We start from the raw sequence: 9,730 nt of genomic DNA, 5'->3' as shown, positions 1-9,730 counted from the left end.
GCTCTGTAGACCAGGCTGGTCTCGAACTCACAGAGATCCGCCTGCCTCTGCCTCCTGAGTGCTGGGATTAAAGGCGTGCGCCACCATCGCCCGGCTGGATCTAGGCAGTCTTACTGCAGGTTATAGTAGCTATCTTAACAGCCTAGAAATAGGCACCGTTCCACTTGAGAAAATAAAGGCTTAGCAATGAAAGACTTGCCCAAAGCCATTTAACTAGCAAGTAGCTGAGCAAATAAGCCATGTCCTGCCTTCTATGTTTTCCTTTTCCTTCCCCTGCCCCCCAGACACAGTTTCATATATCTCAAGCTGGCCTAAAACTTGCACTCACTATGTATTCCACACCCAGTCTATGCCACGCTGGGGAGCAAACCCAGAGATTCATGCATGTAGCATGAAAACCTTATCAACTGAGCTACATTCTTATCCCTGGCCACCATCTTTTCACATTCTAACTCCAGAGCCCTTTTAGGCAAATATGAATATGTTCAAGAATATGAAGAATGAAAGACAATATTACAGAGTCAGTCTGGTGACTCAGTAAGCAAAGTCTTGTACCCCAAGTGTGATGATCTGAGGTCCATCCCCAGAACCCACACTGCAGAAGGACAGAACTCATTCCCACAAGTTGTCCTTTGATTTTTTTTGCATGCATGTCTTATTCCTCCCCAATAAATAAATGTAAACTACTAATTATTTTATAAAATGGACTTTTTTTTTTTCGAGACAGAGTTTCTCTGTAGCTTTGGTGCCTGTCCCGGAACTAGCTCTTGTAGACCAGGCTGGCCTCGAACTCCCAGAGATCCGCCTGCCTCTGCCAGTGCTGGGATTAAAGGCGTGCGCCACCACCGCCTGGCTATAAAATGGACTTTTAAAAGAAACACTGTTAGGTTAATACTCTAAATTTAAAATTTAAACTGTTAGTTAAGGCGTAGCCTACAAGGCTGAGAATGGAGACTGAGCTGTGTTATAAACCTGCTTCCCTCCTGCCTCTCCTAAGCATTCTCCTTAACTGTCAGTATGTGCTCAGTGTTCTACCTACATCACCAGTGACCAGCACATCTTCGGGTCTTAGTAGATGCCATTATCTTTATTTTGTGGGCAAGTACCAGTGAGATGGCTCAGTCGAAAAAGGTGCTTGCCATGCAAACTTGGGAACTTGAATTTGGTCCTTGAACACACATAAAGGAATAAGGAAAGAACCAATTTTGATCCCCCATATGAATGGAATATGCACACACACATCACACACATAATAATAATAATAATAATAATAATAATAATAATAATAATAATAATTGTAGCTGGTAGCTGGACATAGTAGTGCATGCCTGTAATCCTAGCACTTAGGAACTGGAGGCAGAAGATTCAGGAGTCAAGGTTATCCTCAGCTCCATGACAGGTCAAGGCAAGCTTGAATCACACAAGACCCTATCCTCCCACCCCTCCCCCAAAAAAATGAAAGGAAAAAAAGATGGATAAAAGAAAAAAATAAACAAAAATAAAGCTAAACTAAATAAATGTCCAAATGTGGTTGCTCTGGCATAAAAGCAAAGCAAACGGAGAGTAATGCTGGCTGCAGAGCGGAGCCTTTGATCAAAATGACCAGTGTGTGCAACTGGCTTTGAACATACCAGCTGTCTGAACCCCGATCATTCATTTCTCTGTGCTTCCAAATGCTCCTCCCTGAAACGGGATGCACTCAGAGACTCATAAAATGTGAAGTAGACTAAACAGTGCATAGTCCCAGGCTTTCCGAATGAGCGATGAATGTAGCTACTGTTATTCATGCGTTGTGCCCTGGGCTGAATCTGAGGGTCTCCTGTCTTTATATCTGCTCCTCCCCAGGTGACCTCATTCAATCCCATGACTTTAAAAATACTCTAGACTAACGAACTCTAAAATCTATGTCTCCTTCCAAACAGATCTCTCTGAATGTGAGCCAGCTCATGTCACTTCTCTACTAGGAATCACTGCGGAGGCTTCCCGTCTCTCTCGCCAAAGCCACCAGAGCCCCGCTGAATGCCCGCGAGGCTCTAGGCACCCTGTCCTACTTGCTGGTCACTCTCCACCCTTTTCAAGGTTTTCCTTTCTCAGCCACACTGCTGCTGTGTGCTGAGCACCCCTAAACACTCTCACTCCCCATCCCCTTTCTACTTCCCGTTCTGCTTTGTATGTGTATCTATCCCCCCAATGCTCATGCAGCATGGCCTTTTGTGTGATTGAAGTTCCTGCTCCAGTACTATCTCATCAAAGAGCCTGTCTATCCTCAGCCCCTCTGAGAGAAGACGCTTTCCTTTTCTGTTCCTTCCCCTCGCTTTACGTTTCTATATGGTCTGGTTACTAATGCATCTATTCATTTTCTAATGGTCTGTTGGTTTTTGCCAAGAGTGTGAGCTGAATTAAAACAGGAACTTCATTTTGTTAACAACCCCTAAATCAGTGCTTGGTATGTGGCAGGCATTCAATAAATATTTATTGCTTAATTATAATTATATTAATTGCCCAGTTTATAAAATCTCTTGCTCTTTCTGCCCCACTAATTTGCATCTTATGCTAGAGAAGTCACAAACTTCTTTGTGAATTATATTAGTTCTTAAGACTCTTCTATTGAACTTTGGGGTGGGTAATATGGCTTGTCAGGCACTTGTCACCAAAGTTAATGGCCTGAGTTCCAAGACCCACACTGAGGGAGGGAAGAGAGAATCTAGTACTGTAGGTTGTCCTCTCAGCTCTATAGTAGTGCTCTAATACATGTGTGTGTATACACATGTGCATATGTACAAAGTAATAAACTGGAAAATTTCTCTATAGTTGAGTTTGATCTACTATTCAGCAAAAATTAAGAAATCTTTATTTCTTATCTAAGGGCTAGAGAGACGGCTGAGCAGGCAGAGGTACTTTTTTTGTTTTGTTTTATTATTATTATTATTATTATTAATTATTTATTAAAGATTTCTGCCTCCTCCCCACCACTCCACCACTGCCTCCCATTTCCCTTTCCCTCCCCCAACCAAGTCCCTCTCCCTCGTCAGCCCAAAGAGAAATCAGGGTTCCCTGCCCTATGGGAAGTCCAAGGACCACCCACCTCCATCCAGGTCTAGTAAGGTGAACATCCACGAAACTGCCTAGGCTCCCACAAAGCCAGTACGTGCAGTAGGATCAAAAACCATTGCCATTGTTCTTGAGTTCTCAGTAGTCCTCATTGCCCGCTATGTTCATCGAGTCCGGTTTTATCCCAGGCTTTTTCAGACCCAGGCCAGCTGGCCTTGGTGAGTTCCTGATAGAACATCCCCATTGTCTCAGTGTGTGGGTGCACCCCTTGCGGTCCTGAGTTCCTTGCTCGTGCTCTCTCTCCATCTGCTCCTGATTTGGACCTTGAGATTTCAGTCCGGTGCTCCAATGTGGGTGCAGAGGTACTTATTACAGAGTCTCATGGCCTAGGTTCAACCCTTGGAGCCCACACATGGAAGGAGAGAACAGACTCTTGCAATGAATTGTTAGAAACTCGAAGCCTGGGAAAGCAACTCTTTTGCTTCTGAATCACTATGCTAATTATTGGTTCTATACTGCATCCAAACAACACATTTGACCATCCTTCAAACCTTTCCTTCCCCCCTATTTTAAGGCATATTCCCGAACTTCTCTAAATTCCATCCATCTACAAAGATTAAAAACTACAAAATCTACCCTATCTGTCCCGCCACTGCCTAGCCTCATCCCTTGCCAGCCCCCCCAAGTCCCAGGCCAGTACCATCTGTCTATGGCTGCCAGCCTCCTCTCACATTCCCAGCTTCCCATTTGCTTTCCTCCCAACAGCCAGAAATCTCATGAAATCCAGTGCTCTTCTGCCTAAAGATTTCCAAGGCTTCTTTTTGTTATTCCACTATAAGTTAGTGATTCAGAAAAACTCCTGACCCATTATCCCACCCCGTGTGATGACCGGCACCCACTTCTCTACTCGTTTCCAGCCTGCTCAGGACTTCTGGTTCCATGGACTTCCTTTCAGGTTCATGAGCGCAGGAAGCCCTATCCTGTCCCTAAATATCCATACTAGCAACTCCTTGGGCACATGGGCCCACCTTAAATGCCATGTACCCAGAGAAGCTTTCTCAGACCACCCCTGTGTCCAATCTGTTCTGTCAGAGAATGAGTTAATTCATTTATTGTGCTTTGCACAATTGCACCTATTAGTTTTCTTTCTGGTTATTATCAACCTCCCTCCAGTAGAACATAAACTTAATGAAGAGTCATTATTATCAGAGGGGTTCATAACAGCATCTATTAGAGAGTGAACACTCCAGGAATAAGGATGAACTCTTAACCGTCTCAGTTTGGATAAAGTGATGAGGGAACATGAGTTTCCTAAGACCTAGCTAGGTCTTGACTCGTGGCTCAAATACGTCATCGCTTCAATCCACACAAAGAACCAGTATGAACAGAAGGGCTCTCAACCCTCACTATTTCTTAGTAGCCACGGGTCAAGACTTGGACTCCTTTCAATAGTTTAGAATCACTGAGTAAGGGAGAAAAACGTCCGAAATGAAGACTATTGAAAAAAAACAACTATTATTTGTCACTTAAGATATTGAGGCTGTGAGAAAGTTCATAAGTTCAAACATTTTTGGAGTTAGATATGGTAGGGAATGTAGACAGAGAGAGAAAAGGAGTGAGATAGGGTAACAAAATCTGAAAGAGGCAGGACATAGCCCACACACCATGCTGTGAGCATGCGAGGCTCTGGGTTTGCTACCACTTCTTGCCATGTAGATAAACTAAGATGGGGTGATGCAGTGAAGTGGGATGGGGAGGATAGAAATGATAGGGTCAGGCATCAGGGCCAGTGACGCGAAAGACGCTAGAGAGGAAGTGGGACTGAGCACCGAGAGGAGAGCAATACAAAAGCAGCTTCGGATCTCGCCGGAATTGCAAGCGTTAAAGGGAGGCGGGGAGTGACGCGGTTTGCGTCTAGAGCGGCTCCTTGGAGTCCACAGCATCCACCGCCGGAGCCTCGCCTTCCTTTCTCCGTCTGCAGACATATCGAGACACAAAAAGAGGCAACCTCCAGACCAGTGCGAGGGACCTACTCCCATCATGACCGAGACCACAAAGACCCACGTTATCCTGCTGGCCTGCGGCAGCTTCAATCCCATCACTAAAGGGCACATTCAGATGTTCGGTGAGTCCTCCCGCCCACCCCGGAGGCTGCTTCCGCTGCTCTACTCTCGCCAATATCAGGATTTTCCAGGGCGACTGGGCAGGAAGGCGTGCGCCCCTCCGGAGGGGTGCGCCTGCTGATCTGTCTGGTGCCTGGTCAGCCCCTGCGATCACCGCTAGCGAGAGCCAACGCAGGCTGCGTTTTTTCCAGGCTTCTCTAGCTTGGGGCCAGATCGCCTCGCCGAGGGCCAGGGGTGGGGGAGGTGCGGGGCTCGGGGTGGGGGGTGAATGTCCTCTAGGGTGGGGTGGGGGCTACGAGTTATAGCCCTGGAGCGCGATGGTGCGGAGATTTGACTACTTGGCGGGCGAGGGTAGGGATGGGGGCAGTGGTTGGGGTGCGAAGCAGAAGAGGGTTGGAGATAACGTGCTGTTTGTTTAGGATAGACAGAAATCTTGAAGGAGTTAAATGTGCCTCGGAGACACAAACACTCGCACACGACACACCAATGACAGGGACTGGGGTTTGGCCGGCGATTCCTGGAGGCACAGGGACAAATGTTTGGGGGTTGTGGTTGTGTGTGGCCCGGAGCGGTGAATCCTGACTGATGGCGAGGGGTACCCTTTGACCAGCCCAGGTTTGGCTCTGGCTGCCTAGGAAGGGGAGGGGGCGGGACGGCTGTTGCGGGAGGTGGTCCATGAGCTGGCGAGATGGATCCGGGTCCAAGTTGGCCAACATTCTGTCCAGGGCGGCGATGGTACTCGGCAGCCTTGCAGCTTGATTGTGAGGATGGATGTGTAGAAGTGCGTGAGAGTGGGGTAGGGACGCGTCTTCACGAGTTTGTTTTCGAGGTTTGGGGTGCACAGCGAGAGGGATGGAACCCCAGCGTCTGGGTGCGTGTGTAACGTCCAGCAGATGATTGTCCACGCAGTATGGAGATTTCTTGCCACCAGTACGGAAGCCACGCGGCTCGGAAGCTGCTCGCAGGGTGTGTGCGCGTTTAGAGCCCTGAGAGAAGAACGCGGGGGTCACTTTAAAAGCAGGAATCGAGAAGTTGAAGTTGGGGGTGCTTTTTCCTGGGACTCAGGGAAAGTACGCCAGAGGTGGGAGAAGGAACGGGTGAGAGGCCCTGACCCAGCCCTGCGGCGAGGCGCTCTCCACAGGCGGCGGTGCTGAAACACAGCGCACTGCCACTGGCTGCGGGCACACGTGTTTGCCCAGGGCTGGAGGACTGCCAGAGCTTTCCTAGGCTGTTTAATGAAAGCCACAACGTACTCATAAGGACGACCCCAAAATGCTCAAACTAAAAATACCCGTCTTAAACCTAAAAGATGAATCTTCACTTGGCCAGACGATTAAAAATTAAAAATACTCATGACAAGGTTACAAAACTACCCTGCACAGGGTAGATCCGGCAGCCACCTCACAGACCTGGAAGAGGGCGTCTAATTAGTAGCCATCCCTTCCGCATTGTTCTGTAAGCTTTTAAAAGTGTTTATTCAGAGATGGCGCCAACTTGCCTGTTAAACAGAGGGCCGCGGGGTGGGCCACCTTCTCAGTCTTCTGAAGTAGCAAAACCCAGGCATTCCCCACTTTTTACTTTCCTGTGAGTCCAGCGTCTTTTCTCTTGTATTATTCGTCCTCGTCCACTTTTCCTTTGGCAGTCTTGTGTTGATACTGTTTCCCTCTCCCTTGGCCAGGAAGGATTGTGCTTCCTTGGAAGCTCCTTAGCTCTAGGAATCTTTAGTGGGCCGGTGGGTGCTCCTCCTTTCTTTGAACCGAGGATGTAGGAAATCCCATTTGCTGTAGGATCAGAAGTGGGTCAGATGTTGATTGAGTGCAAGAACACTGTCTTGCAGCTGGAGAGATTGGTAGCAGTGATAAGGGGGAGCAGGGATGCTAACCTGCCAATTCTCCAGGAGCTTTGGGGATAGACTGTGAAAGCAGGCATGGGTTGTAGCAGAAGGTTTTACATTTAGAATAAGTGAAAGGAGACTTTTGACCGTGGCCGTTATTCACTTCCCGTTGGCGTCGAGGGCCAATCGAGAAGATCTGTCAGCAAAGCCTCCTGAGGATCCATTTAGTGTAACCTAGAGAGCAACCCAGGAAAAAGCTGTGTGTGCTCACAATAGGTCTAGGGATCTTTTTACTAATGGAGGCTCTTCTAGCAGTACATAAACATGTGACAAGGAAGCAAGGAGAGGAAGATAAACTAGATGTTGTGGACTCTCTTGGTATCTTTGATACACATTTTGATATACATTTGGTATCTTATTTTCTTCTTCTTAGGTGTGTGTGTTCATGCATGTGCCGCAACGTTCATGGGGGGGTCAGAGGACAATTTCTGAGAGTTACTGTTCTTCTACTGTGTGTCCTGGGCACTGAACTCAGGTTGTCAGCTTTGGTGGCAAACACCTTTGCCTTCTGAGCCATCTTAACAGCCCTGTAAATCATGCTTTTGTTTCTCTTATTTAGCTATTGGAGACCCTGTCTCAACTGTATCACCCTGCATGGCCTAGCATCTACTATGTAGATCTGGTCAGTCTTGAACTCGCAGAGACCTACCTGCCTCTGCCTTTTGAGTACTGGGATTATAAGCCTGAACTGATTTTATCTCATTTTATAATGGGTCTCATTCTTAGCCCAAGCTGGTTTCAAAGTTATAGTAATTCTCCTGCCTCAGTCTTGCAAGTGTTGGAAAGAGCATGAACCACCATGCTTGGCTTTATAAATTACTTTTGCCTGAGCAGTGGTGGCACAAGCCTTTAATCCGGGAGGCAGAGGCAGGCAGATCTCTGTAAGTTTGAAGCTAGCCTGGTCTACAAAGCAAGTTCCAGAACAATCAGCACTGTTACACAGAGAAACTCTGTCTCAATAAACAAACAAACAAACAAATAAATAACTTGTATGGCTGTTTCTAGTTAAAAGCGTCTCATGCATGTTTCGAACTTGTTCGTATTCACAATCTTAAGAGACAAATATCACCATCATTTTTTCAGGTGGGAAACTGGTATTCAGAGACTAAACAGGTAGCAAATTGATCTGATCTTGAGACAGGGTCTCAAGTACCTCAGGCTGGCCTCAGCATAGCTGTGTTGCCAAGGATGACCTTGAACTCCTGACTCTCCTGTTTCTGCCTCCTGAATGCCAGGGCTACGAGAGTACACCACGACTCCCTTGACTGGGCTGTCTGGAGCCTCACATTTCAGATCCCTCTTACAGACACAGCTGTACTGCATGAGCCAGGAAGAAGTGCTCAGTTAATCTGGCCGGGTTGTCTATTGAACACTCTTCCCTTTAGACATACACTAATTAGAATGGAGCTGACCATCAGCTGGCTGCGCTCTGGGCCATGCATTTCCTTAAGAGCTTTTTCTCATTGCTAGAGAGACAAGTTTCCATGCACTATTTCCTTTTAAAAACGACGTTAAGATGTTCTTCCACGAACACATGAGTATTTAATATAATTAAATTATCAAACTTTCTTTAGATGTGTGATATTTGGTGGCACATGCTTATAACCCAGAATTCTAGATGCAAAGTAGAAGGATCAGGAATTCAAGGGCAGCCTTTCCTACATAGTTTAAGGCTAGTTACATGAGACACTGCCTCAAGAAAACCTTAAATTCCCTTAGTAGAGGGCCTGTATTTTTAAAATCCAGTTGCTTACTAGAGGGGAAAAAGAGAAAGATATAAACAAGCAAACAAACAGAATCAGCTCTTAGAACATAAGAACTCACTTTTCTTTTTTTAAATGTATGTGGGTATATTCATGTGTGTGCAGGAACACGTATGTGTAAGGGGGCATGTGTGTGAACAGGGATACGTGAAGGATATGGGACAAGTTTGGGTGCTATCTTCAGGAACCGTCCACCTTTTTAAAGACAGGACCTCTGGCTGGCCTCTCACTAACAAACCTCGGGGACCCACTTGTCTCCACCTCCTCCATGCGGGGACAACAAGGATGCGTCACCAAGGTTTATTTAAAATGTGGGTTCTAGAGGTTGAACTCAGGTCCTGTAGAAGAAAGTACCAATTAAGTCCTCCCCCAAGCCAAATTCTTCATTTTTTTTTTATAAATTACACTGAGTACTAGCTTGGATATTTGTAAAATATTTTAGAATGAGCCCTTTCTTTACTCTGAAGGGAGAGATGAACTTATTTATCCAAATACAGAAACATAGGAAAACATAGTGTTTGTGACTGAAATAATTGACAATTTTGTATGTAAAATGTTCTTAGGGATCAATTAAAAGCTTTTGGCAAAGTAAACCCATGAACTAATGGTGCCACATTTCATGGGTCAACTTCATTGCATAAAAGGGCAATGTGGAGCTCGAAGAATTTTTATGTAAATTCTTAGTTTTTATAACTTTAAAGAAAATTATGCTGAAATACCATTTCTAGCATACTAATGAATAATCTCTACTTAAAAATTAATAATACTAGATATTTATATTGATACATTTATTTGTAAGTCTACCATTGAGTAATCAAACAGAAAGTTGAAAAAGAAAAGGAAAAAAGACTGATTGATTAGTTTGGGCATAAATGCTAGAAAAATAAAATGATTTAATT

The 9,730-nt window shown here is 45.7% G+C and overlaps 1 protein-coding gene across 2 annotated transcripts in view; it reads left to right on the top strand.

The window, feature by feature from the left end:
- Positions 1-5,006: 5,006 nt before the first annotated feature.
- The window catches only part of Nmnat2 (nicotinamide nucleotide adenylyltransferase 2), a 159,153-nt gene continuing 154,429 nt past the window's right edge, over positions 5,007-9,730 (top strand). The window contains exon 1 of one of the 2 annotated variants that reach the window (XM_050135361.1): positions 5,007-5,176. In XM_050135361.1, the coding sequence (XP_049991318.1) occupies positions 5,092-5,176 (85 nt within the window). In that variant the 5' untranslated portion in view covers positions 5,007-5,091. The remainder of the gene's footprint in view (positions 5,177-9,730) is intronic. The other variant, XM_050135362.1, reaches the window with a different exon arrangement.

This window comes from Alexandromys fortis, unplaced genomic scaffold, assembly GCF_014885135.2.
Source record: "Alexandromys fortis isolate MF-2015 unplaced genomic scaffold, M_Fortis_MF-2015_v1.1 scaffold_21, whole genome shotgun sequence".
NCBI classification, from domain to species: domain Eukaryota; kingdom Metazoa; phylum Chordata; class Mammalia; order Rodentia; family Cricetidae; genus Alexandromys; species Alexandromys fortis.
The sequence above is the reverse complement of the archived record's forward strand: the minus strand, read 5'-3'. Positions and strand labels throughout refer to the sequence as shown.